General features: G+C 37.0%; 2 protein-coding genes, 1 long non-coding RNA gene and 1 pseudogene across 4 annotated transcripts in view; all 4 read left to right on the top strand.

Annotated features, from left to right (window-relative positions):
- LOC136070281 (uncharacterized) overlaps positions 1-25,660 on the top strand; it is a 79,391-nt gene that overhangs the window by 47,578 nt on the left and 6,153 nt on the right. The gene's annotated exons all lie outside the window — the stretch shown is intronic.
- LOC111993944 (F-box protein At3g07870) lies at positions 1,128-2,428 on the top strand. Its single transcript, XM_024025787.2, has one exon. It carries the CDS (start codon positions 1,214-1,216, stop codon positions 2,426-2,428), a length of 1,215 nt encoding a protein of 404 aa, XP_023881555.2. The 5' UTR covers positions 1,128-1,213.
- LOC112039834 (uncharacterized) lies at positions 6,367-7,751 on the top strand (annotated as a pseudogene).
- On the top strand, positions 19,290-21,920 carry LOC112039852 (sesquiterpene synthase 2). Its single transcript, XM_024072763.2, has 7 exons — positions 19,290-19,478; positions 19,591-19,858; positions 19,944-20,316; positions 20,606-20,824; positions 20,914-21,052; positions 21,141-21,389; positions 21,496-21,920. Exons 1-7 carry the CDS (start codon positions 19,356-19,358, stop codon positions 21,787-21,789), a joined length of 1,665 nt encoding a protein of 554 aa, XP_023928531.1. The 5' UTR covers positions 19,290-19,355; the 3' UTR covers positions 21,790-21,920.

Raw genomic sequence — 25,660 nt, 5'->3', positions numbered from 1 at the left:
CATAAAATATCTAAATTTTGTTTTAATAAATAATATTCGATTAAAACAAAATTTGACATGATTATTAAAAACATAAAAAACGTGTAATTCAATATTTAAAATTTCTAAATATTTAGTGTAGGGTCAGTTTTTACGGCCCAAGCCCAAGGAGGTATGGATTCGGAGCCCACCGAGCCCAAAACAATAGATTTTGTAGAGAGTGGGTGGAAAGGGCTAGGCTAATAATGAAAATAACAGTATTAAACAACAACACCAGTGGGAGGGATTGAATTAATGTGCTCTCGGACTAATAAGTACTCCGTCCATGGGGCTACAACCATCTCATATATCCTTTTTCTCTCCTGTTTTTCGATCCCCTTCTATCAGAGGCACCCTTCCCTTATATAGCATTGTCTTCTTACATCTCCTCCGTCCACTTGTTTATCATCCAGGCATCCACTTGAGTGCATGTCCCATCACCCCACTTTTAACCTTATGTGAGTGGCGGTAGCTGCGAAAGCACTGTTCAGAGGTCCTATCCACATAAATGCGGCCAAGAAGGTAGGTGCAGTGCATTAAATGTGGTGGTTGAAGTATGTCTCCTTGGTATTTCTCTGCTCCCGTTATCTTTATGTGTGTCCGAGGTTCCTCTCTCCCTTGACACTTGTCAAATAAATCGCTTGAACCTCCCATACTCGTGTTGGGTTGGCCTCTTCGGATCCGAAGATGCAGGACTACTCGGACATATGAGCATCTCCTCGGATGGTATGCGGGCTTGTCCCAGGGCGTCCCCTTTTGACGTGGGCCTCTGACTGAAGGTCACACCTCCTCGGACGAAGAGTGCTCCTCATTCAGGGCCTTGGGCCCAATAAGTTGGGTTGGGTTTTTCTCCCCCCACATTTAGTAATGTAAAATTTTTAAGTGGATATATTAATCACAACTAAATTTGTATCTAAACTTTATTTATTTGTTAAGAATATAAAAAGAGAGCTAAGAATGGAGAGCGGCATAATATATATAATTTATTTATTTATATACTAACATTCTTTTTAGGAAAAAAAAATCCATAAAATATTCAAATCACGTTTTCCACGAATTTTTTTATTTATTTAAAAAGAAGTCCAAACGTTGTCTGATTCTTTAAAAACTGTGTACTCTAAAATCCACACTCCAGAGTCCACAACCTTCGTCCCTCTTTGCCTACTCTCCACTCCATTTCTCTCTGAAAGCAGCAATGTCAGACAACGAGGAGAGATGGGATTCTTTACCTGATGAGATTCTAACCCATATTTTCCTAAGCCTACCTATCAAATCCATCATTGTCTGCACCTCAGTGTCAAAAACTTGGAACTCTCTAATTCAAAACCCAACTTTCATTTCCACCCATCTCCACCACTCCTACACCAACGACCACAACCTCCTCCTCTTCAAGTTGGTCACACAACCAGTTAATCCTGAACACAAAGCTAACAACAAAGAAGTCTACTTATTGTATAAAGAAGATGATGATGGTTTCGCTGAAGAACTCACCAGGTTTGAACCCAGTAATCATATATTCCGTGTGGTGGGTACCTGTAACGGCCTGCTCTGCCTTTCCGATGATGTATTCGATTTCAACGCTGACAGGTTTTTTCTGTGGAACCCATGTGTTAGAAAGTTTCTCCAACTTCCTCATCCCAGTGTCAGGTGCGCTACGCACACTGACGCTGACTTCTACGCCTCTATTGGTTTTGGGTTTGATCCCACAACTAATGATTATAAAGTGGTGAGGCTTTTGACCTTTGCTTGCACAAGCTCTCGAACTGAGGTTGAGATTTACTCACTCTCCACTGGTGAATGGAGAATGCTTAGCTCTGGTTTGGCTCCCCAATGCGCCTTAGGTCCTCGTCAGCCGCGGGCGTTTCTCAATGGGGCTCTGCATTGGGTTGCTTTCAGGGTCATTAATGTTAACAAAGCACATCATTTTGTTTTGGTGTTTGATTTGGGGGATGAGGTCTTCCGCGAGATACTGCTGCCAGAAGAACTTCCACCTTATACCCATGACGGTTTTCTGTGTGCTTATGTTTACATATATGGGAATTCCATTGCCTTGTTTCATGAAGACTATAGTAGTCTTCATCTCAATATATGGGTGATGAAACACTATGGTGTTGTTTCCTCATGGACCAAAGCTTTAAGTTTACCTATGACTTATCAAGGTGGCTTTGCTTCAACAAACTACATACCAAAGGCAGTAGGTTTTACCAGGAATGGCAAGATTGTTTTGGAAATGAATGGAGGACACCTTATGTCACAGGATCTCAAGACCCAAGAGATTAAGGATCTTAGGCTTATTGGATGTAATTATAATTTTGTTGACGCTTATGTTGAGAGACCCTTCAAGTTTGGGATGGGTGTCATTTCTCCAAGCCTTGAGGGAGGGGGTGTAATAACCTCCATAATATATTAACAAATAAATAAAAAGGATAAATTAGAATATGTGTAAAAAATAATTTTGAACTAATTTAATAAGAATTTATTGGAGAAAGAACAAACCTAATCGAATATGTCTAGTGTGGGTTGAATTGTTTAATCCAAAAAAAGTTTTAATTAGTTTAAAGTAATATAATTTAACATTATTTGTAACCCTAAAAATATATTACTATAAACCAGAAAAAATGTGAGCTGTGGCAGAAGTAATCAATAAAAAATAAATAAATAAAAATTAAAAGGCTCTAATTTTTTTTTTTTCCGGGAGCTTCAACTTATAGTGTTTGCTCCTGATGATAGTTTTTTATTATCAAATTAAGATATCAATCGGTTTTTGGTGTAGACAAGGAGGAATGAACCACAAATCTCTTATTCAACTATCAAAAACATTACCAGTTGAGTTAACTAAGAATCACTTAATTTCCATATTATAGATTAGGCACCTAATACACTTTCATGCCTCCCATTCCAAACTTCAAAATGGTCAAACATGAGAATGAGATCAGTGGCCCTGGCCCATAAATCATCACCCATGCATATACCCAGTTAAAAAACTCAAGGCAAAATAATACTCAAGGCAATTTTTTGATACCACTATAATTTGGACAATTTCTCCAAATATGGATGTGAAATAACCAATTGCTACTTATTTTTGAATCAAATCACTGGCAGAGCATTTTGATTCTATATTTAATTTACGATATATATATATATATATATCATAATGGGAGAGCAAGATGCTCTACTTTATATTTAAAAAAAAGGGGGGCATCTTTTATGATAATCTTATGACAATTTTTAATATTTCCAAATGAACCAACCCATTTTAGAATTATACTAAAAACATATAAATGAATATATTCCAAATAAGAATTTCATTTGGAATATCTTTTTTTTTTTTTTTTTTTTGAGAATTCATTTGGAATATCTAGATTCTAGAAAGCACGCAAAATAGAATTCAGCACATGGAAAGTACAAACCTCATTGGCTTCCTCATTACTCTTAGAAAACAAACCACCCAATATGCCATGGGAATGTACACGGTGCGCAGTATACATTGATCAAACTACGTCCAAAAGCACACAGTTCCAAAAGTTGGAACACAAATCTCCACCCTTACCATTACCAATAACTTGAATCCCAATACATTTTAACTATATCTTGCGCCTCTAAATAAATGTAAAATGGTAATGACATTTTACACAAAAAGAAAAGAAACATATATAGCTATATACTCTTTAGTCTTAACTCTGGAAGTGCTTGTGAGTTGTGGCTCTTTCTGGCTCTATATTGACTTACAAAATTAAGCTTTCATGGCTGGCCTTCAGTACAATTTACTCCCCTTAGATTTCTTTTACCCTCCACAGCCTATATTACAAAAATGGCTTTCTTCTTCTTAAGTCCAGTGTGGAGTTAAGTTGAGGCCTCTTTTCCTTTTTCTCCTTTCTTCTCTTGCTCTTTCTCTTTCTCTTTCTTTTTCTTCTTCTGCTAGGTCACCTCTATTGTCTTGATCGTCTTTACCTCCACCACGTCGTCTGATGGGGGCTGCTCTCGCTCTTTGTCTTTGGTAGGGGCAGCAGAGGGAGTAGATGCAGGTTGGTTGGAGAAGGAAGGGGGAGCGGAGTTAGGATCTGCTAGGAGCTGAGGAGGAGTGGGAGCTAAACGCAAGGCCGGGGGGTAGTATATCCTATTAGGAGCCCTAAGCTCTAAGTCGGTGCTAACCCCAGCAGCACTTAGGGCTTGGCCCCACACCTCCATACAGAAGGCTCGAGCGACATCCCTGAGTTGGGCAGTAAGTCTTTTAGACGCCCTGGTCATGCCCGCGTCATAAACTGCCTGCTCGGCCTAGGACATCTCTGCCTCCTTAACCTCCAGCTATTTCTTGGTTTGCTTCAACTCCACCACTGTGAGGGCCTTTCGTCAAAAGATCCATAAACAGATTTATGGGATTTCATGGCATCATGAGGCAAGCCCAAAGGTTGCCCACGCACTTGTTTTATTAGATACAGGCAGGGCCCACCTAAGCGTTTTGGAGGCCTAAAGCAAAATCTTCAAATGGAGCCTTTATGTTATCACTTAAATAATATTTAACTAGCATTTTATATAATAATTTTTTTAAATCCCTTCTTTTTAATTTTCAATATGATTTTTTTTTTTTTTTGAGAAAATGATAAAGTTATAACAAATTTTACTATAAACAAATATTCATCAAAAAATGCATTCAATAGTTTGTTGAAATCTACATATCATATTCATTGTCATATCAAATTATAAAAGTTATGAAGACCACCACACACCCTTGGTGCAGTGTGTAGTGATCACTTCACAAATATAAGTTCTTGTGGGGTGTGGGGGGCAATGGCTGAGATAGTCTCTAGAAGAAAGTTTCGCACACATATATACTTAAATTAGGTTATAGTAGAATTTTTATCTTGTATAAAAATAATTAAAAAAATAAAAGTTATATAGTAAAATTTATAGTATTTTTAACATTTTCTTATTTGAATTACTTGTGATTAGTAACACATCTATTTGTAAGACCTATTTATTTAAATTTGTCTTATCTCTATATCTAGCATTACTTACTTTTTTGAGTTTTCTTAATAGTGAAAAAAAAATGTAAAATAAATGTTTTAATATCTCCTAAAAATATTTATATATAAAAAATGAGATGGGTTCAAGTTACACTTGGTGTAACTCTTATAGAGTTACACCTTTTTTAAACCATTGATTTTCATTAGATCTAATGGTTAAAGAAACACTAGTGACATGCTATATCTAATATCATTAAGTCATTAAATTCTCTTCTAAAAATAAACAAAAAGTCAATAAATACTTTCACCCTCCACGGTTTTCTTCTTCTTCTATCCTTCTCTCTTTCTCTCTCATCTACCAGTTACTCCATAAACTCGTCCAATGAACCGAATAAATCAACTAGGGAACTGATACATTGTAATTTTATTGGTATTAATTCAATTTTCCCCCAGCTCAGCATTACATGTATTGAGTTGGCATACAGGGTATCGAAAAGCTACATGAAATCCTTTTAAAAGACTTATTATAAGTACCACCATCACATGTATTAAGTTCACGTACAGGGCATCTAACACAGAATAGCCACTAGACTACAACATCTCTATAGTATCTTCATTTAATTGGAATTTTGGGTGGAGCGTATAACTTCTCTGTTAGGAATACAGAAGAGTCAAAGAAAAAAGCACCAATTCGCATCCAATCTAACATTCCCATCACAAAAAATTAAAATTAATAAATTGGTTGGTTTGCTAATGCAGGGAATGTTGTTTGTTACTTGTATATGTTTACTTCAGGAGAATTGTCAAATAAAAAATTAATTCAATCGTTGTCAATTCCACTGAAATCTATTTACANCACAATTCTAAGTGGGCTTGAGCAGGTAGAATCTTTGATCCTTACAATTGGCGTCGTCTTTGGGAATAGCAAGGCATTGTGGATTGGACTTGAGTATTTATGGCTAATGTGGGCTAGGATAGGGAGGAATCAGTTGGCTCACAAAGGGAAAACCAACTCGTTAACTTAGAGAGAAGGAGGGATTGGCAACATATTCCAAGTGTTATGGTGGAGTCTTATCATATTGAGCGTACTGAGCGAAGTCACTCAAGAACTAGGAGTCGTATCTCACATGATCAGGAGACACGGAGGTTGCAACAAGAGGTTAATCGCTTGCATGCCAGGCTGAGACGTAGGGAGCGAGATAGGAGAAGTTCTTCCTCCCTACCAAGTGATGGATCTGGGGGAATTAGGGACCGTTCTTATCATCGTGGGTCTAGAACTCCGTCTAGTGAGTCCTTTTCAGCCTCTTTGCACCAAAGTAAGTGGGAGAGGGGTGGTCATAAGTGTGAGAGAAGGCCTTTTCACCATGGCATGGGGAATGATGCAATGAGTAAGGCTTTACAGCAAATTTCTAAATCACCCTTCGTTAAGAGGATCAACAAGGCCAAGCTTCCTCATCGGTTTTCTCAGCCGATGTTTGTCGTTTACAATGGAAGAATTGATCCCGTGGAGCACGTCAGTCACTTTAATCAGAAGATGGCAGTACATGCCAATAACGAGGCCTTTATGTGTACAGTGTTCCCCTCTTGTCTCGAGCCCGTGGCCATGCGTTGGTTCGATTCCTTGGAAGAGGGGTTAGTGAGGTCTTTCAAGGAGCTAACGAGGGCATTTGGTGCTAGATTCATAACGTGTAGCAGAGTCCCTAAGCCTTTGGACTCTTTGCTGTTTATGGCGATGAAGGAAGGAGAGACCCTCAAGACCTACTCAAATCGGGATTGTGAGACGTATGATGGATTGATGGAGACTTTGAAGATGTGGCCATGAGGACTCTTAAGGTTGGGCTCCCTGTCGAGCACGAGTTGAGGAAGTTGTTGACGATGAAGTCCGCCTTGAACATACGCCAACTTATGGGGTGGATAGATGAGTACAAGCGGGTTGAGAAGAACCAAATACAAGGAAAGGGTAAGGCTAAAATGTTCTCAGATAGGAGGGATTCTTAGGGAGGGGGATACCCAGGTAATCGCCCTCGAAGGGAGTTTTTTAATCATCCATCATCTATGAGAGCTCAGCTGGTCAACTTCTTGTTTAAGGAGCCTGTGTATCAATTATTGGAGAAAATTAAGGGTGAACCTTATTTTAAGTGGCCCAATAAGATAGGCGGGGACACGTCCAGAAGAAATCAAAGCCTCTATTGCCATTACCATAAGGACAGGTGACATACCACCGAGGATTGTAGGACCCTGCGGGACCACCTGAGCTAGTTTGTGAAGGGGGGGAAGCTCAACCGGTTTTTGCATCAACCTGCGGAGCAATTCAATCACTCAGGGGCAGAGTTTAACTGGGGTAGCACTCCTCAGCCAGCATTGGGTACTATCAATGTGATCTTTGCCAAGCCCGAGGGTAGTGTGGGCCAGAGTATTCAAGTTATGTTCATGGGTGAAGGTTGTGATTTGAAGTATAATGCTCAGTCTTTCAAAAGGGCCAGAGGGATGGTCATCCCTACCTTGAGTTTTTCTGAGGAAGATAAGGAGGGAACTCTCCAACCACATGATGACGCATCGGTGGCCACTATTAGGATTGGGGATTATGATGTAAGGAGGGCGTTGGTTGATCAGGGAAGTGGTGTAGAAATAATGTACCCCGATTTGTACCGAGGGCTAAATTTGAAGCCCGAGGACTTAGAGAGTTATGATTCACTGTTGGTAGGCTTTGCTGGCAGAATGCTAGTCCCCCCGAGGGATGATAAGATTACCAATACAAGCTGGGGATGAGGAGGTGTAGGTTAACTTCATTGTGGTGGAGTCTTTTTCCCCTATATAGCTACCCTAGCCAGACCCTAGCTTCATGCTATGGGTGCTGTGTCCCCAACCTTGCATCTTAAGGTTAAGTATCCTACTCAGGGGAGAGTGGGAGAATTAGTGGGTAGCCAGGCCATGGCTAGGCAGTGCTTGGTATCAACAATGATGAGGTAGTCTCCAGATCCTGTTGTGGTGGTTAAAGATCCAGTTCCATAGCAACTAAAGGGCCCCGCGGAGGGGCAACAGGCGGAAACATCTGCAGAGTCGTTTGAGGATCTAGAGAGAGTGATTGTAGGATAGGATCAAGAACAATATTGCCAGGTGGGATCCCAGTTGCTATCCTTGGAAAAAGCAAAGTTGGTGAAGTTTCTAGAGGCCAACATTGATGTATTCACTTGGAGTACTTATAATGTCCCAAGGATTAATCCAGGATTTATATGTCATCAGTTGAACGTTAATCCCGAGGCTGTGTCGCGCAAACAGCCTCCTCGGTGCTCATCCAAGGATCATGCTGAGGCAGTAAGGGTGGAGGTGAACAAGTTGAAGTAGGCTGGAGCTATTAAGGAGATCTTCTATCTTGAATGGTTAGCCAACATTGTGGTGGTTAAGAAGAAGAATGGGAAGTGGCAAGTCTGCGTGGACTTCACTGATTTGAATAAAGTTTTCCGAAAGACCCCTTTCCCATCCCTAGGATTGACCAGTTGGTGGATGCCACTGTAGGACATCCTCGAATGAGTTTCCTAAACGCCTTTCAGTGTTACCATAAGATACCCCTATCATTACCTTATCAGGAGAAGATGACCTTTCATGCTCCTAATGAGAACTATTATTATCAGGTGATACCTTTTGGCCTCAAGAATGCAAGATCCACGTAATAGAGAATGGTGACGCAAATGTTTGAGTCACAGCTAGGAAGGAACGTGGAGGCATACATTGATGACATAGTGGTGAAGAGCAGGTAGATAGGAGAGCATCTGGCTGACTTAGGGGAGACATTCTCGGTCCTAAGGAAGCATAGGCTACGCCTAAATGCCTTTAAATGCTCTTTTGGGGTCAACTTGGGTAAGTTTTTGGGCTACATGATTACCCATCGTGGGATTGAGGTCAACCTCAAGCAGATTAAGGCTATTAACAATTTACATCCACTTCGGAATCCCAAGTAGGTGCAGAGGTTAACTGGGATGGCAGTTGCCTTAAATAGATTTATCTCTAGGTCGGCGGACAGGTGTCGTTCCTTTTTCCAGCTTCTTCACAAGTGGAAGGATTTTCAGTGGATAAAGGAGTGTATAACGACTTTTGAGGATCTTAAGCAGTACTTGTCAAGTCCCTCAATACTTTCCAGGCCCGAGAAGGAGGAAGTGTTGTATACTTACCTAGCTGTCACGGACTATGTTGTTAGTCTTGTCTTGATCAGAAGCGAGAATAGGGTCCAGATGCCTATCTATTATATCAGCAAATCTTTACAGGAAGTTGAAACATGCTATTTACCTTTGGAGAAGGTAGTTTTGGCCATAGTGCATGCCATGAGGAAGTTGCCCTATTATTTTCAGGCTCACACTATAGTGGTGCTCACCCAGCTTCCTTTGCAAGCTCTTCTAAGGAAATCAGACTATACGGGCAGAATTGCTAAGTGGAGAACCATGCTTGGAGCCTACGATGTCAGATACATGCCTTGGACTACCATAAAAGGGCAAATTCTGGCAAACTTTGTGGCGAAGTTTATTGAAGGTACAATGGAGAAGGAAGAAAAAGGATTGGGGATGATGGTCGCTTCGGCCATCGTCGTCCTCCCTTGGGAGGTTTATACGAATGGGGCATCTAATCGAAAGGAAGCAGGGATTAGGATTGTGTTAATTACTCCCGAGAAGCTAGTAATGGAGAAATCGTTGCAGTTGGATTTTTTGGCTACTAACAATGAGGCCGAGTACGAGGCTCTGTTGGCAGGTGTAGCAATGGTCAAGCAATTAGGGGGAGATGTGGTGAAGTTGTATTCTGATTCTAGGTTGGTGGTGGGCCAGGTTAATAGAAAGTTTAAGTCTCGAGATGAGAGAATACAGAGGTATCTTGCTAAGGTACAGCGTGTTCAGGCTCAATTTAAGAGTTTCACATTGAATCAAATCCCTAGGGGGCAGAACCCTCATGCAGATTCTTTGGCCATGCTGGCCACTTCTCTGGGATCAGGTCTTCCTCAAATTGTGATTGTCAAGGAGATGAATAGCTCAAGTCTCATAGGGGTATCCTTGGATGGGGTTTATAGCCTCTATGTGGGGGCAAGCTAGATGGACCCATAGTATCCTTTTTGAAGCAGTGAGTGTTGCCAGAGGACAAGTGTGAAGCAGAGAAGGTGCGTAGAAATGCCCTTCGCTATTGGCTATCTAGAGACCAGAAGCTTTACAAGCGCTTTCACTTAGGGCCATATTTATTATGTGTGCACCTTAAGGCAATGGAGCCTTTGTTGGAAGAATTACATGAACGCATATGTGGAAGTCACACAGGTGGTAGGTCTTTGGCACATAGGGCCCTCACCCAAGGATGTTGGTGGCCTAGCATGCAAAAAGCCTCCCAAGACTATACGAGGAAGTGTGACCAATGTTAGAGATATGCCCCAAATATTCATCAGCTAGGAGGAGTCCAGAATCCCATATCCAGCCCTTGGCCATTCGCTCAATAAGGCTTAGACATAGTGGGACCATTTCCACGGGCTATAGGAAACTGAAGATGGCTCCTTGTCGGCATGGACTATTTCACCAAGTGGGTGGAAGCTGAGCCACTAACTAACATTAGGGACGTGGATGCTAAGAGGTTCATCTGGAAGAATATTGTCACAAGGTTTGGAGTCCCTCATGCACTGATCTCAGATAATGGTCTTCAATTTGGTAGTTAAGCCTTTCGAAGATATTGTGGAGAGTATTAGGAACAGATATTTTACACCTGCCTATCCTCAGGGGAATGGACAGGCCAAGGCCATCAACAAAGTTATAGTATCTGGACTGAAGAAAATATTGGACAACGCTAAAGAAAAGTGGGTGGATGAATTGCTCCATGTGTTGTGGACCTATCGCATCACACCTCGAAGATCAACGGGGAAGACTCCTTTTTCAATGACTTATGGGCCAGAAGCAGTAATCCCTCTTGAGTCTGGATTCCCAACTTTGAGAACGAATCAGTTTAGTGTTAAAGAGAACAATTGCTTACTCCAGGATAGCCTGGATGTGGCCGAGGAAAGAAGAGAGGTGACAATGGTAAAAATGACACATTACCAACAGAAACTTAAGCAAGTTTATGATAAAGGGATTAAGTTAAGGCTTCTGGCGTTGGGGGATCTGGTCTTAAGGAAAGTGGTAGGAACAGCAAAAAACCTTGCCTGGGGAAAACTGGGTCTTAACTGGGAATGGCCATATAGGATCACTTCCATTGCTGGCATTGGGGCTTATTACTTAGAAGATCTAAATGAAAATGTAGTTCATCGCCCTTGGAATGTAAACAATCTGCGACGCTATTATTATTAATGTTACGAACTCTTTTGCCACTCATATCTTTCTCAGTTGCGTTTCATTGTAGATGTTTTGGCTACATCAATCAGTCTTTGAAATATTATAAGTGTTAAATAGAACCTAGGCCTTGTCTAGCTCCTCGGGTCATAACCCTAGGGTAAATTAATATTATCATGAAATATTCTAAGTGTTAAACAAAACCTAGGCCTTGTCTGGCTCCTCAGGTCACAAGTCTAGGGTAAATTAACATTATCATGAAGTATTCTAAGTGTTATACAGAACCTAGGCCTTGTTTGACTCCTCGAATCACAAGCCTAGGAGGGTAAATTAACATTGTGGTGAAATGTTCTAAGTGTGGGATAAGAATTAGACTCGGCATGGCTCTTCAATGTCTAAATGAAGGGCAGAGTGATCCTTGCAAGAGAGTATGTATATTGATAGTAAGGTAAATTTCCTTGGGAATTGCCTCAGATTTAAAGGTTAGATCTAGTAAGTTTACTTTGTGATCCCAAGCCCAATTTAAAGTAAGTATAAGTTTAAATTTTTGTTGAATTCTATAAGTCAATTTGGTAATTGTTGTGCAAGCCATGTCAGATTAAATAGAAGGGTAAAGAATATGCCATGAGTAAGTTATAAGTTAGAGTAATGAAAGTATTATTAGAGAAGGACAAGGCTGTAAAACATAAACTAACAAATATAATTTAAATAGCAAAGACACATGAAGTAAATTCTGACTACTTTTTCATTAATTTATAAAAATTAAGTACAAAATAGGAGGCATTAGATACACTTGGGCCTAATTACAAAAATGGCTTTCTTCTTCTTAAGTCCAGTGTGGAGTTAAGTTGAGGCCTCTTTTCCTTTTTCTCCTTTCTTCTCTTGCTCTTTCTCTTTCTCTTTCTTTTTCTTCTTCTGCTAGGTCACCTCTATTGTCTTGATCGTCTTTACCTCCACCACGTCGTCTGATGGGGGCTGCTCTCGCTCTTTGTCTTTGGTAGGGGCAGCAGAGGGAGTAGATGCAGGTTGGTTGGAGAAGGAAGGGGGAGCGGAGTTAGGATCTGCTAGGAGCTGAGGAGGAGTGGGAGCTAAACGCAAGGCCGGGGGGTAGTATATCCTATTAGGAGCCCTAAGCTCTAAGTCGGTGCTAACCCCAGCAGCACTTAGGGCTTGGCCCCACACCTCCATACAGAAGGCTCGAGCGACATCCCTGAGTTGGGCAGTAAGTCTTTTAGACGCCCTGGTCATGCCCGCGTCATAAACTGCCTGCTCGGCCTAGGACATCTCTGCCTCCTTAACCTCCAGCTATTTCTTGGTTTGCTTCAACTCCACCACTGTGAGGGCCTTTCGTCAAAAGATCCATAAACAGATTTATGGGATTTCATGGCATCATGAGGCAAGCCCAAAGGTTGCCCACGCACTTGTTTTATTAGATACAGGCAGGGCCCACCTAAGCGTTTTGGAGGCCTAAAGCAAAATCTTCAAATGGAGCCTTTATGTTATCACTTAAATAATATTTAACTAGCATTTTATATAATAATTTTTTTAAATCCCTTCTTTTTAATTTTCAATATGATTTTTTTTTTTTTTTGAGAAAATGATAAAGTTATAACAAATTTTACTATAAACAAATATTCATCAAAAAATGCATTCAATAGTTTGTTGAAATCTACATATCATATTCATTGTCATATCAAATTATAAAAGTTATGAAGACCACCACACACCCTTGGTGCAGTGTGTAGTGATCACTTCACAAATATAAGTTCTTGTGGGGTGTGGGGGGCAATGGCTGAGATAGTCTCTAGAAGAAAGTTTCGCACACATATATACTTAAATTAGGTTATAGTAGAATTTTTATCTTGTATAAAAATAATTAAAAAAATAAAAGTTATATAGTAAAATTTATAGTATTTTTAACATTTTCTTATTTGAATTACTTGTGATTAGTAACACATCTATTTGTAAGACCTATTTATTTAAATTTGTCTTATCTCTATATCTAGCATTACTTACTTTTTTGAGTTTTCTTAATAGTGAAAAAAAAATGTAAAATAAATGTTTTAATATCTCCTAAAAATATTTATATATAAAAAATGAGATGGGTTCAAGTTACACTTGGTGTAACTCTTATAGAGTTACACCTTTTTTAAACCATTGATTTTCATTAGATCTAATGGTTAAAGAAACACTAGTGACATGCTATATCTAATATCATTAAGTCATTAAATTCTCTTCTAAAAATAAACAAAAAGTCAATAAATACTTTCACCCTCCACGGTTTTCTTCTTCTTCTATCCTTCTCTCTTTCTCTCTCATCTACCAGTTACTCCATAAACTCGTCCAATGAACCGAATAAATCAACTAGGGAACTGATACATTGTAATTTTATTGGTATTAATTCAATTTTCCCCCAGCTCAGCATTACATGTATTGAGTTGGCATACAGGGTATCGAAAAGCTACATGAAATCCTTTTAAAAGACTTATTATAAGTACCACCATCACATGTATTAAGTTCACGTACAGGGCATCTAACACAGAATAGCCACTAGACTACAACATCTCTATAGTATCTTCATTTAATTGGAATTTTGGGTGGAGCGTATAACTTCTCTGTTAGGAATACAGAAGAGTCAAAGAAAAAAGCACCAATTCGCATCCAATCTAACATTCCCATCACAAAAAATTAAAATTAATAAATTGGTTGGTTTGCTAATGCAGGGAATGTTGTTTGTTACTTGTATATGTTTACTTCAGGAGAATTGTCAAATAAAAAATTAATTCAATCGTTGTCAATTCCACTGAAATCTATTTACACAGATGCATATAATTCACATCTAACTGAAAAGATGAAAAATGCTAATGCTTTATCCCTTGTTGATTTATTTGGTTCATTGGAGGAGTTTATGGAGGTCTTGGTAGATGAGTCATGAGAGAGAAAGAAAGAGAGATGGAAGAAGAAGAAGAAAACGGCGGGGGTGAGTGTTAATTGACATTTTGTTTATTTTTAGAAGAGAATTTAATGACTTAATGATATTAGATATGGCATGTCACTAGTATTTTTTTAACCATTAGATCTAATGAAAATCAATGGTTTAAAAAAGGTGTAACTCTATAAGAATTACACCAGGTGTAACTTGAACCCATCTCATAAAAAATAAATAAATAATTTTGCCCCCAAATTTGGGGCCTTCTCTAGTAAGGGGGCCCTAGGCAATGACCTAATTGGCCTAAGCCTAGGGCCGGCCCTAGATACAAGTTGATGACTTCTTGATCTTACGGCACAAACTTAGCGCCTTTTGGCAAACCCAATAGCTGTGAAATCATCATCTTCTTATTCTTAGGGTCCATTTGAATACAACTTATTTGGCTAAAAACTAAAAATATTGTAGTAAAATAATTTTTAAATGTGTAAATAGTGCCGTAAGACCCATTTTTAATATATTTTTTTTCTGAATAAAGTGATTGTGGATTCCATGAACAGTACATGAACAGTGCTGCTGTAATGCATAAACAATGTTGCTACAGTGCGTGAACAGTGATAATTGTCCCCTGAACAATGCTGCTACAGGTCAACATATGCGGCTAAAAAAAAAAAAAAAAAAAGAGGAAAACACTGAAAGTTGCAAACGCAGACACGCAAACGCGCTTTCCAAACAAATACTTATACTTATATCCAAACAAAGTTAATTAATTAAGTCAATTTAATATGTAATAAGCATGGTAGCATAAACAAATCACTAATTAAACAAAATGCAACGGAAAATAAATTTGACACGGGTGATTTGTTTATAAATTGAGAAAACCACCGAAGCAAAACTTTACCGGATGAATTTAAGGTCATCACTCTCAAGAATCTATTATTATCAAAACAATTAGTTATAAGTAAAGGAATCCTAGTACCTTATACCAACCTACAGTTGAACCTTTGCTCCAATACACAATTGGACCTATAATGTAGTGACAATCTCTCCTTTCAATTTACGGCTCCAACTGAACAATGCTGCTACAGGTCAACATATGCGGCTAAAAAAAAAAAAAAAAAAAAAGAGGAAAACACTGAAAGTTGCAAACGCAGACGCGCAAACGCGCTTTCCAAACAAATACTTATACAAACTGAACAATGCTGCTACAGGTCAACATATGCGGCTAAAAAAAAAAAAAAAAAAAAAGAGGAAAACACTGAAAGTTGCAAACGCAGACGCGCAAACGCGCTTTCCAAACAAATACTTATACTTATATCCAAACAAAGTTAATTAATTAAGTCAATTTAATATGTAATAAGCGTGGTAGCATAAACAAATCACTAATTAAACAAAATGCAACGGAAAATAAATTTGACACGGGTGATTTGTTTATAAATTGAGAAAACCACCGAGGCAAAACTCTACCGTATGAATTTAAGGTCATCACTCTCAAGAATCTATTATTATCAAAACAAGTAGTTATAAGTAAAGGAATCCTAGTACCTTATACCAACCTACAGTTGAACCTTTGCTCCAATACACAATTGGACCTATAATGTAGTGACAATCTCTCCTTTCAATTTACGACTCCAAGTATGTGACTAACTAATGATGCACAAATTCCAGTACATGACTAACACACCAACTTGAGAAAGATGTTGGCTGCAAAATTCTTCAATTCATCAACATGAAGATCAAGAAGCTCATTGGTTACAAAACCTTTGGAGCAAAAACGCAGTAGCTTCTACAAAGAAAGTGATGAATTAGGGCAAATTGTCTCCAGTCACAATATGCATGAATAATCTCTTTGCATCACACTTGCAACACTTGCCACACTTGTGATGGCCCTTAAAATAATTCTTATATATGTCTAGGGTTGTGAGAAAGGAAACCCTACACAAACATACATAAATATGCGTGAAAACAAATCTAAAAATCTGAATTTCATAATTCTCGATAGATAGTGTATCTGTCGAGCAGCTGTTAAGCATTGGGTTTAAACCTCGATAGATAGAATCTATCAAGCTATCTGTTGAGTTTTAATGAACAACACTTCTTCACTTGTTTCTTGGACAGTTTTGCATGGTTTTAACTCTTGACTTGAACAACATGTTTCTTGAAGGTTTAAACCATCATAGATCTACCCAATTACAAGTAAAGTGCATTTTGTCAAAGGATTAACCAATTTACATAACATATGTTCTAACAAGTTCTACATATGTCCTAACATTATTCACTAGTGGATCGATTTCGACTTGAAAGGTCGCGGAGAGGTTTTTTGCCGAGTTCTTCGGCATCCTCTTCGATAACACGTCTTAGTGTTATCTTGTGTTTGCATTTTGCTTCCCTTACTCTTGTGCTTTACTTTTATTGTTATTGTTCATGTGCATGCACTAGAGTAGATTCGGTGATTGCGCTTCATTTACTCTTGTTCCACACTTAAATAAGTTAGAGTAATAAATAAGTTAGAGTAAAAGCAATCTAGCCATATTTTTTGAATTTGGGGTCTAAACAAGTTCTTGTGTTTTAGTACAAATCCCAGCTTTCAAATCCAACCCATGCACATCTCTATTCAAAGGTTAGAATTAGGGGTGAGCAATGACCAAACCTTACCAACAAAACCGAGCCTCATTGACTAAACCGCACCAAACTTTGGGCCATTTGTAAACTATAATAAACTATAAGGAGAAATTATAGTAAACTATAAACCCATTTGTGGCTAGGTTTATTTTGACTTTATCACTTTATTATCTAACAGTGTGAAATACCCTCAATTAGACCTCTTTAAACCATTATAAAAAAATAAAAAAATTAATAAAAAAAATAAAAAAGAAGAAAAGACCTCTTTAAACCACCTCTAAACAAAAAATACATTAAAAAAAAAGTCGAAACATTAGAGTTTTAAAAAATCACACAAACTATATGCCTATGCCATCCCCTCTCTTGTCTCTCTTATATCTATAACTCATCTTCAAACACATCATGCTAAAAAATTAGCTATTTATCAAGCTTGTATCATTCAATCACAACTCGAGACATCTACGGGTAGAGGTGGAGAATGAACTCGGTTAACAGAAAAGAGCAATAGTAAACATAAACAATCAAAGACCCAAATGAAAAACCTCAAGTCCAAACACAAGGAAAATCCAATATCAAATTTACCTCTAGAGTAGAAAATGCTAGAGAGAGCAATCAATATCTCCTTCCACACCATATGGGGCCCACAACCAATCTCTGAACTGGGTTTGGTTCTAAGACTCACAGCTTCTTTTTCTGTTATCTCGAGACCATCTTTCCCTTTTCATTCTTTTGAGTTCAAGCTTTACCAAGTAATGATGCTTGAACCAGTGAGTGATCATCTTCGACAGAATAAATGCATCTTTCTTTCTCTCTTTGTGTTACCTACCCAAATGGTAGTTCAACTTGTTACCCAAAGTCCTATTCTGGAAAGCATCGGTAATTACAGATTGGTTCTATCATAGGAGGATGAAAGACCAAAAATGTTGTTGGGGAAGTGGCAACCGAAGGACTCTTCTGCTGGAAAGGAAATGGTGGCAGCAGAGGTGGGGAATAAGCTCGGTTCTCTCTTCAAATCTCATATATCTATAACTCATCTTCAAACACATCATACTAAAAAAATTAGCTATTTATCAAGCTTGTATCATTCAACGACAACTCGAGACATCTACGACTAGAGGTGGAGAATGAGCTCGGTTAACAAAAAAGAGCAATAGTAAACATAAACAATCAAAGACTCACATGAAAAACCTTAAGTCCAAACACAAGGAAAATCCAATATCAAATTTACCTCTAGAGCAGAAAATGTTAGAAAGAGCAATCAATATCTCCTTCGACACCTTACAGGGCCCATAACCAATCTCTGAACTGGGTTTGGTTGTTCTGTTATCCTATGACCATCTTTTCCTTTTCATTCTTTCGAGTTCAAGCTTTACCAAGTAATGATGCTTGAACTAGTGAGTGATCATCTTCGACAGAAATAAATGCATCTTTCTTTCTCTCTTTGTGTTACCTACCCAAATGGAAGTTCAATTTGTTACCCAAAGTCCTATTTTGGAAAGCATCAACAATTACAGATTGGTTTTATCATAGGAGGATGAAAGACCGGAAATGTTGTTGGGGAAGTGGCAGCTGAAGGGCTTTTCTGCTGGAGAGGAAATGGTGGCGGCAGAGGTGGGGAATAAGCTCGGTCAACAAAAACAATCATGAGAGAAGAAAGCTTGATCTCCCCAAAGGTCAAGCCTAGTTTTTGATTTGAAGGTCTCAAATTCAGTTTTTATGTTTTATTTTTTGATATCTAAATTCAATATAGAAAGATTGAATTAAAATTAAGCATTAACAATGTCTTATTTCTATAATATGTTAATAATTATTTTATGAAATAATTTTTTACTGTTTTTAAATATCTAAACTTTTGATTATATTTTTTCTTAACTTTTGATTATATTACAATACAAGGGATATAAAATTTCCTTCTTTTCTTTCAAGGAAGAGAGAGGTATAGCTAGTAATTAGGGTAAAAGGAAATTAATAATTTATTTTTAGGATAAATAGACTTTTCAAAGTGAAAAAAAAAAAATTACTAATTAAACTTATTTATTTTTGGAATAAGTAGACTTTTCAAAATTTTGGGTCCTATCGATACTGCTCTCACCCTCCCCACCGTCACCATCAAGTGCATTATGACATAGAGAATATGTGCAATGTCCATTATCTCTATTCAATTGAGACATGTGCACGATTCAACATATTTAGCTGTCAGTCAAAAAGTTATACCCAAATGATTATTCTAATGATATGTTTCATTATACTTAAGGTTAAGTGTGCATCAAAACATTATACTTAAATGATAATTCTAATGACATATGTTTCATCATTCTTAAAATGTGCATAAAAAATTCATACTTTACTGACCATTCTAATAAATAAAATTATACATCGATCTTTACATAAAGCTCACCCACCTACCTTTCTCTCCATTGCTTATAAGTACCGTGGCTTTGAAGGCATTCTACTTCACGCTTAAGAAGTTCATAAAGAACAAATCCCATCATACCATACCATTCAAAACTTAGACTCGTCCTCGAACTAAGAAAAAATATGTCTATCCAAGTCTCAGGGGCTCCATCCCAAAATGGCAAATCAGAGGTTGTTCGCCGGACAGCAAATTTCCATCCAAGCATTTGGGGTGACCGTTTCATCAACAATATTTCTAAGGACAAGGTAACATGATGAGTTGCTACCTTAGTTTATGAAGATTATGTAGTAAAATTTATAATATTTTTAACATTTTTTGTTACAATATAATTATTTGTTCATGCAATTCATGGTGTAGGATATTCATTTCCATGAAGTATGTGAAGTTGAAGAGTTGAAAGATGAGGTGAGAAACGAGTTCTTTGCCATGGGTCATCTTTCACAACAGTTGGGCTTAATTGATGCACTCCAACGCCTAGGCGTTGCTTACCACTTTGAAAGAGAAATCCAAGAAGCTCTAGAAAATATGTACACTACTTTTAATGACAAAAATGATGTTAATGATCTCTACAAAGTTTCCCTCAGTTTTCGACTACTACGCCAAGAAGGATTTAAGGTTTCATGTGGTAAGACCCATGTATGATTAATTTCTTCATGTAATAGCGATTTAGCAACATTTTTTATTAAACAAGTTTGGTTTTTGCTAAATAGATGTTTTCAACAAGTTCAAAGACGAAGATGGTCAATTCAAGGAAAGCTTGACCAGCAACGTTGAAGGCATGCTAGCCTTCTATGAAGCTACACATCTAAGGGTGCATGGAGAAGACATTCTTGATGAGGCTCTTGAGTTCACTACCACTCACCTTAAGTCCACATCATCCATTATAGGCAATCCGTTGGCAACACAAATAACTCATGCCCTAAAGCAGCCCTTGCACAAGGGCATACCACGACTAGAGGCTCGGCGATACATTACTGTCTATGAAAAGGATGCTTCACATAACAAAATTTTGCGCAAGCTTTCAATATTAGATTTTAATCTAGTGCAGTCATTGCACAAAGAGGAACTTAGTGATATCACAAGGTAATTAGTTCTAAAACCATGATCCAAAAAGATAAAATACGAATGTTTTTAGAAATGGTGAAGTGAATACTATTGATTTTACTATATAAACCTTGCAAAATGACATGTTACAAATAATTATAAACTTAATTTAAACTTCATTTATTAGATTGTTGAAGTGGTATATAGTAGTAATCATATTCTTGATAAAACAATTTATTAATTTTTTGTAGTAAAATTTATAGCATTTTGCTATATATTTTTGGTTACTTACAATCAATTAATATTAATTGTTATATTCAAATTGTAGGTGGTGGAAAGATTTAGATTTTGCGAAGAAGCTATCTTTTGCAAGAGATAGAGTTGTCGAGTGCTACTTTTGGATAGTCGCGGTCTACTTTGAGCCACAATATTCACTTGCAAGAAAAATACTAACCAAAGTTATTTCCATGACATCCATTCTAGATGATATATATGATGTTTATGGCACACTTGAAGAACTCGAACCCTTCACTAAAGCAATTGAGAGGTTCATAGATTGAATTAATTAATATATATGTTAAGACTATGATGTATAACGTCAATCTAACTTTTGTAATTGGTATATGATATTTTCAGGTGGGATATTAGCTGCATAGATAAACTTCCAGAATACATGCAAATATGTTATCGTGCACTCTTTGATGTATTTGAAGCAATTGAAAATGAGTTGGCCAAGAAAGAAAGATCATATCGTGTTGGCTATGCAAAAGATGCTGTAAGAGCCAAGCAACTTAACTTTTCATGTTTTTTTGTTAACATTTTCATGCTACGTACTTATTTCATTTATGTTGTTTAAACCTTAGATGAAACGTTTGGTTCGGGCCTACTTTGATGAAGCCAAATGGTTCCACCAAAATTACATCCCAACAATGGAGGAGTATATGCATGTTGCACTTAAAACCTCTAGTTACCCTATGCTCACAGCTATCTCTTTCCTTGGCATGGGTGACATTGTTACAAAAGAGGCATTTGATTGGATCTTCAGCAACCCTAAGATCATTACAGCTTCATCTGTAATTGGTAGACTCATGGATGACATGAAGTCACATAAGGTATGCAATCAAAAACTCTTATCAAGTTTCACAAGCTAGTGTGAGAGGTCTATTTTATATGTATTTCCAACTTTCTACTTACCCTTTTGAAAAACTCTGTATGTAGTTTGAGCAAGAGAGAGGGCATGCTGCCTCAGCAGTCGAATGCTACATGAAGCAACATGGTGTCTCAGAGCAAGTAGTCCATGATGAATTCAACAGGCAAGTTGCTAATGCATGGAAGGACATTAATGAGGAGTGTATAAGACCTACTGTTGTTCCCATGCCTCTACTTATGCGTGTTCTTAATCTTGCACGAGTAATAGATGTCATTTACAAGGAAGGGGATGGCTATACTCACGTTGGAAAAGAGATGAAAGATAATGTTGCATTAGTGCTTATAGACCCAATACCAATATAAATGGGGTGACAAAATAAGTATCTTCATAAAGAATAAAGGACTTGAATAGGATCCAAGTCTATTGATATTCTAATATATATATATAGGACCAATTTATATTGAAGATAAAAGGAAAATCTTTGGTTTTTTTTTTTTTTAATTTTTGGATAAAGTACTGGTTTCTTGTTTAATAATGTAGCACTATGTTTATAATGATGATGGGATTTATTGTTGGTATATTTTTGTGGGAGAATATAATTATTGTGCCATTCTAGTGGGAATGGGTATGTAAAGTTTATCTTAATAATTATCAAGTTGTTATCTTTTGCTTCCTTACACTATCGATTATTATATACTGTGACGGAGCAAGGGTAACTGAGAGGTTAAGGAAGCTCTTTGTAAACACAATTAGCACCATTTGGTATAATAGAACCTCTAATGAAATAAAAATAACTATACTTTATGAATAACCAACCCTTATATAGTTGTGTTTTTATTACAAAGAATCATTTCTTTTTCTTCTTATGAATAATTATTATTTAAAATGAAAAATAATTATTCCTTATTAAAAACTCCTTAATTAATAGTTATTCTTTAATCTACATAACAACTTCAACAAATAAAATTCAAATAATCCTTTTTAAATAGTGTGCTGCAACATATCAAAAAAAAAAAAAAATTTTGCGTACAACCATTATCCTCCTGGGTTTTGTTTATGCCATCAAGGCATCTACGAATGGAACCATCTTCTTTTCTTTAGAATCATCAACGAATGGAACCTGATAATGAAACTCTTGATCTTTTTTTTTTCCTAGGGCTTTGTCATTAACAATCTCTCTCTCATGAACATTGAATTTTTTCCCCCTTTTTTTCTTTGTGTTGTGTTTATGCCATACAAGTTACCTCATATACATAGTCAAAGAAATCACAGTAACTTGGTTTTTATTTTCTGCTAAATATCACTGGATTGATTTTTTTTACATTTAAATATTTTGTTTTAAGTACTATTTAAGGAGAAATTGTAGTAAACTATAAACCCATTTGTGACTAGGTTTATTTTGACTTTATCACTTTATTATCTAACAACGTGAAATACCATCAATTAGACCTCTTTAAACCATTAAAAAAAAAAGAAAAAAAAAAGACCTCTTTAAACCACCTCAAAACAAAAAATACATTAAAAAAAAGAGATATGATATCCACAACATTTTTATAATAAATCTTAAGTGGCAGGTTGTTACTGATTGTTATTGTTAGGGTAAAAACGTAATCTTAGTGTTAAGTTCAAATTTGAACTAATAACAACTAACCACCTAAGATTTGTTGTAAAAATGTTGTGAACGTAGCATCTCTCTAAAAAAAAGATCGAAACATTAGAGTTTTAAAAAATCACACAAACTATATCCCTGTGCCATCCCCTCTCTTGTCTCTCTTCAAATCTCATATCTCTATAACTCATCTTCAAACACATCATGCTAAAAAATTAGCTATTTATCAAGCTTGTATCATTCAACCACAACTTGAGACATCTATGGGTAGAGGTGGAGAATGAGCTCCGTTAACAAAAAAGAGCAATAGTAAACATAAACAATCAAAGACCCACATGGAAAACCTCAAGTCCAAACACAAGGAAAATCCAATATCAAATTTACCTCTAGAGCAAAAAATGCCAGAGAGGGCAATCAGTATCTCCTTCCACACCATACAAGGCCCATAACCAATCTCTGAACTGGGTTTAGTTGTAAGACTCATAACTTCTTTTGAGTTCAAGCTTTACCAAGTAATGATGCTTGAACCAGTGAGTGATCATCTTCGACAGAAATAAATGCATCTTTCTTTCTCTCTTTGTGTTACCTACCCAAATGGAAGTTCAATTTCTTACCCAAAGTCCTATTTTGGAAAGCATCGGCAATTACAGATTGGTTCTATCATAGGAGGATGAAAGACCGGAAATGTTGTTGGGGAAGTGGCAACCGAAGGACTCTTCTACTGGAGAGGAAATGGTGGTGGCAGAGGTGGGGAATAAGCTCGGTCAACAAAAACAATCATGAGAGAAGAAAATTCAAGAGAGAAGAAGAAGGCGAAAGTGTCAAAATTTGCTGATCAAAAAGTGTCTTGGGGTACAGGCTCAAAGCATATCTGCGTCGCTTTCATTTTTCATGTCTATATGAGATTTGAAGGGAGACCAACAAAAGGGATGGAAATCTTATCTGATCACTTTAATGGTGAGAATTTGAGAGGTTACGCAGGAGTAAGAGGAACTAAAAGATTTATTTTAATATCTCACTTTACAATATATTTAATATCAAATATTTTATTTTTTTACCATTTTATTTAAATATTATTTTTTTAATCTTTATTTATTTTTCCTCTAAATCTCTTTCTTTCTCTTCTTCTCTGTCTCTATCTTATCTAAAGGTATGTCTGATTGGGATAATTTTGAAAATTCTTTATCTCTCTCTTATCTAAAGGTATGTCTAGTTGGGATAATTTTGAAAATGATGAAAAAATAAGAGTGGAAAATATGAGAAAAAATGAGTGAGAGAGGAGGGAGGTAGAGAAATGATAAGGCCTAGTTACTTTCTCTCAAAGCCCACCAAAACTTGATCTCCCCAAATTAAGGAGTTTGCTGTTTGCATTTAGCTGCTAGAGCTACAAGTTCCCTTTATGTTCTAGACTTGTCTCATAACAACATAAGTGGCGTGGTTCCTACGTGTTTGGTACACTCTAATGTCCTCTCAGTGTTGGATTTGCAAATGAATAGCCTTCATGGTACCATCTTTGCAACATTTTCTAAGGGAAATAAGTTTAGGAATGTTAACCTTAATGGCAATCAATTGGAAGGGCCATTGCCAAGATCTTTGGCAAATTGTAGGAACTTGGAAGTTTTAGATAAGTAATAAGATAAACGGAACCTTCCCTTATTGGTTGGAAGGTCTTTTAAACTTACAGGTTCTTGTCATAAGATCCAACAAATTTCTAGGTTGTATAGGCAATCCTAAGACCAAATTTCCTTTCCCAAATTTGTGAATCCTTGACATCTCTAACAATGAGTTTAATGGTCTTTTACCAATAAAATATTTCAAATTTTTGAAAGCCATGACAAATGTGGATAAAGGAAAAGTTGCATTGAAATATATGGGAGAGCAGTATTATCAGGATTCTTTGAATGTGATGATGAAAGGGTTATATATTAAGTTGGTGAGAATCCAAACTGTCTTCACCACCATTGATTTTTCAAATAATAGTTTTAGAGGAGAGATGCCAAAGATAATTGGGAGACAAAAATCGCTCAAAAGGCTCAACTTTTCTCACAATAACCTTACAAGTTATATTCCATTATTATTTGGAAATTTGAACAATCTTGAATGGTTAGACTTCTCTTTCAACAAGCTTATCGGGGAGATTCCTAGACAATTAGCAGATCTACCATGGCTTGAAGTTTTAAATTTGTCACATAATCAACTTACAAGACACATACCTTCAGGAAATTAATTCAATACATTTGCTAATGATTCATACACTGAAAACTTGAGAATATGTGGATTTTCGTTGTCAAGAAAGTGCAATAGCCATGTGACAAAGAAACCCCCACCATTGACCTTACAACAAAAATACAATTTAGAGCCTGAAAATGGGTTTAGTTGGCAAGCTATATCGATGGGTTATGGATGTGGAGTGATATTTGGAATGTTGATAGGATATCTTATGTTTAAAATTGGAAAACCAAAGTGGATTGTGAGGATGGTCAAGTTAGAGTAACATATCATGCCTAAAAGGCTAAAGAAGAATGTTCAAAGACACACAGGAAAAAATAACTAGTCAAAACAATTTGTGGGTGGTTTTGCTAGAGTTTTTCAAGAAAGCATTCATTCCCCTTCTATATCTTGCA

The sequence above is a fragment of the Quercus suber genome, unplaced genomic scaffold (genome assembly GCF_002906115.3).
Source record: "Quercus suber isolate HL8 unplaced genomic scaffold, Cork oak 2.0 scaffold_223, whole genome shotgun sequence".
NCBI lineage: Eukaryota > Viridiplantae > Streptophyta > Magnoliopsida > Fagales > Fagaceae > Quercus > Quercus suber.
This window is presented reverse-complemented; position numbering and strand designations above follow the sequence as displayed.

Bases quoted from the DNA above. Each gene is read 5' to 3' on its own strand.
- LOC111993944 (XM_024025787.2), top strand. From the start codon at position 1,214: ATGTCAGACAACGAGGAGAGATGGGATTCTTTACCTGATGAGATTCTA.
- LOC112039852 (XM_024072763.2), top strand. From the start codon at position 19,356: ATGTCTATCCAAGTCTCAGGGGCTCCATCCCAAAATGGCAAATCAGAG. The intron at 19,859-19,943 runs GTAAGACCCATG...TTTGCTAAATAG, and splicing joins AGGATTTAAGGTTTCATGTG to ATGTTTTCAACAAGTTCAAA. The intron at 21,390-21,495 runs GTATGCAATCAA...CTCTGTATGTAG, and splicing joins ATGACATGAAGTCACATAAG to TTTGAGCAAGAGAGAGGGCA.